Genomic DNA, 1651 nt, shown 5'->3' on the forward strand with positions numbered 1-1651 from the left:
TTGGGTAGCTTCCTCGGTACATTGGCAAGGAATGCAATCTTTTGTTCTCTTAATGTGTTTAATTGGAGGAAACTTGAGACAAAACAAGATATGTGGAAATATATCAAGGTTTGAAGTTCACAATATTTAATAGGTACATGTGGATATTTCATATTGTTTATACTACCCTAAATGCATTAAATTTGTAGGGAAAATGTGACATTCATGAAGATGCAAAAAAGTGAGTTTTTCAATCAATTCAAAATGCTTGGAAAATGTATAAAAATTAGTTAAAGAAAGACCATTTTGAACCCTATGAGAATGACGAGCTTCGAATGGAGAATGAATCCAGGATTACGGGTTGATCCTAAAATGCTAGCTTTCAATGCTCATTCACCTGGAGAAGCTTCCTTTGCACAACAAGGTGCTATGCAACTAATCAATCGTCTATATCTACTGGGACTAACAATCAAGGTCAGTATATACTCCAAATGTTACACCCCTTCTGTTGCTTTTCTACCACTGCTCGCTCTCTCTCCGTTCTATTTTTTTAGAGGGAAGTTAGTAAGATGGCTAAGTATGGTTAGTTTAGTCATTTTCTAACTTTGCCTCCGGCCCTTTATCGTTGCGTAGTGCTGTGGTTGCCTTGACGGCTCTTTGTTGTTGTATACTTGCAAAGAAAGATGCCACCTTTCTCATTCTATTTTAGCTCCCAATCCCTGCTTAGCCAAAAGAAACAGAGGATGTCATCTTGAAGAAGTATCACAATGATCAGTCCTAGTGTTTTGAATTTTTTTAAAGAATATGATCTTTCAAAGTAAAACAAAATCTATGCAAATGTCATGATGCCTTCACTCTTGTTTCCTTCAAATTGTAGAACGTGCGGGTTCATAATGCAGTTTCTTCCCAATCTATTAGGGAGAATTCTACATTAAATAAGTATTTACAATTCCAATCTACTAAAATTCTCTAAAAGACTAGTTGTATCCGGTAGTAAGTATAATGTATCAAGATTTAGGCTTCAACCACTCTCATTCGAGGAGATTTTACTCTGTATACATGTTCTTCTCCTATGCATTTATCTACCTTAACAATCCAATGTCCTCTATTTTCCATCCCCTGAGCCGTAACCTTTTTCGCCTTTGTACCAATTCTGGTCAGCAGCAGCCCTTCTCCTACGAAACGTCCTCCTGTTTGTTGAGCTGCCACCACCAGTGCAAGGGTGGTGGAGTCTGCAACATTTGCACAAGCAACTACCATAAGTTGTACATTATTTCCTGCTGCGAGCGCGGAGATAAACTCTGCTCCGTTTGGTTCTGTAGCTCTCTTTCCCTGAATCAGATCAACATAACATTAGTGACAACTTGAGGAGAAAAAATCATTTGAATTGTATATCAGATTGCAGATATGATAAGTTCATAATTGTACTTACCATGTTCATGGTTTTGAGAAAAGCTTTATTGGCATTTTCAGCCGACCAACAACCCATTTTCTGTTTCTTTGTAATTTTCTCTTGATATTTTTTTTCCATTTTTTGAAAGAAGCAGAGAGCTAGAGATGTATTTAAGCCTGCTTGGGTTAGTTTGGTAAGGCATCTACATTTATATATACGGCAGGTAGAACCTATGTCCATGTGGAATTTAATTAGTAAAAATTCTCAAGTTGGTGTTAC

General features: G+C 37.0%; 1 protein-coding gene across 1 annotated transcript; it reads right to left on the reverse strand.

Annotated features, from left to right (window-relative positions):
- Positions 1-993: 993 nt before the first annotated feature.
- Positions 994-1468, reverse strand: LOC109222725. The gene is made up of 2 exons (XM_019387046.1): positions 1412-1468; positions 994-1311 (listed from the first exon to the last, which is right to left on the reverse strand). The coding sequence occupies exons 1-2, from the start codon at positions 1466-1468 to the stop codon at positions 994-996; spliced, it is 375 nt and encodes a 124-aa protein (XP_019242591.1).
- Between the last annotated feature and the right edge of the window lie 183 nt (positions 1469-1651).

Source organism: Nicotiana attenuata, unplaced genomic scaffold, assembly GCF_001879085.1.
Source record: "Nicotiana attenuata strain UT unplaced genomic scaffold, NIATTr2, whole genome shotgun sequence".
Lineage (NCBI taxonomy): Eukaryota > Viridiplantae > Streptophyta > Magnoliopsida > Solanales > Solanaceae > Nicotiana > Nicotiana attenuata.

Excerpts from the sequence above, each read along its gene's own strand:
- LOC109222725 (XM_019387046.1), bottom strand. The coding sequence starts at position 1,468 with ATGGGTTGTTGGTCGGCTGAAAATGCCAATAAAGCTTTTCTCAAAACC. Across the intron at positions 1,312-1,411 it reads TTCTCAAAACCATGAACATG|GGAAAGAGAGCTACAGAACC; the intron begins GTAAGTACAATT and ends GATCTGATTCAG.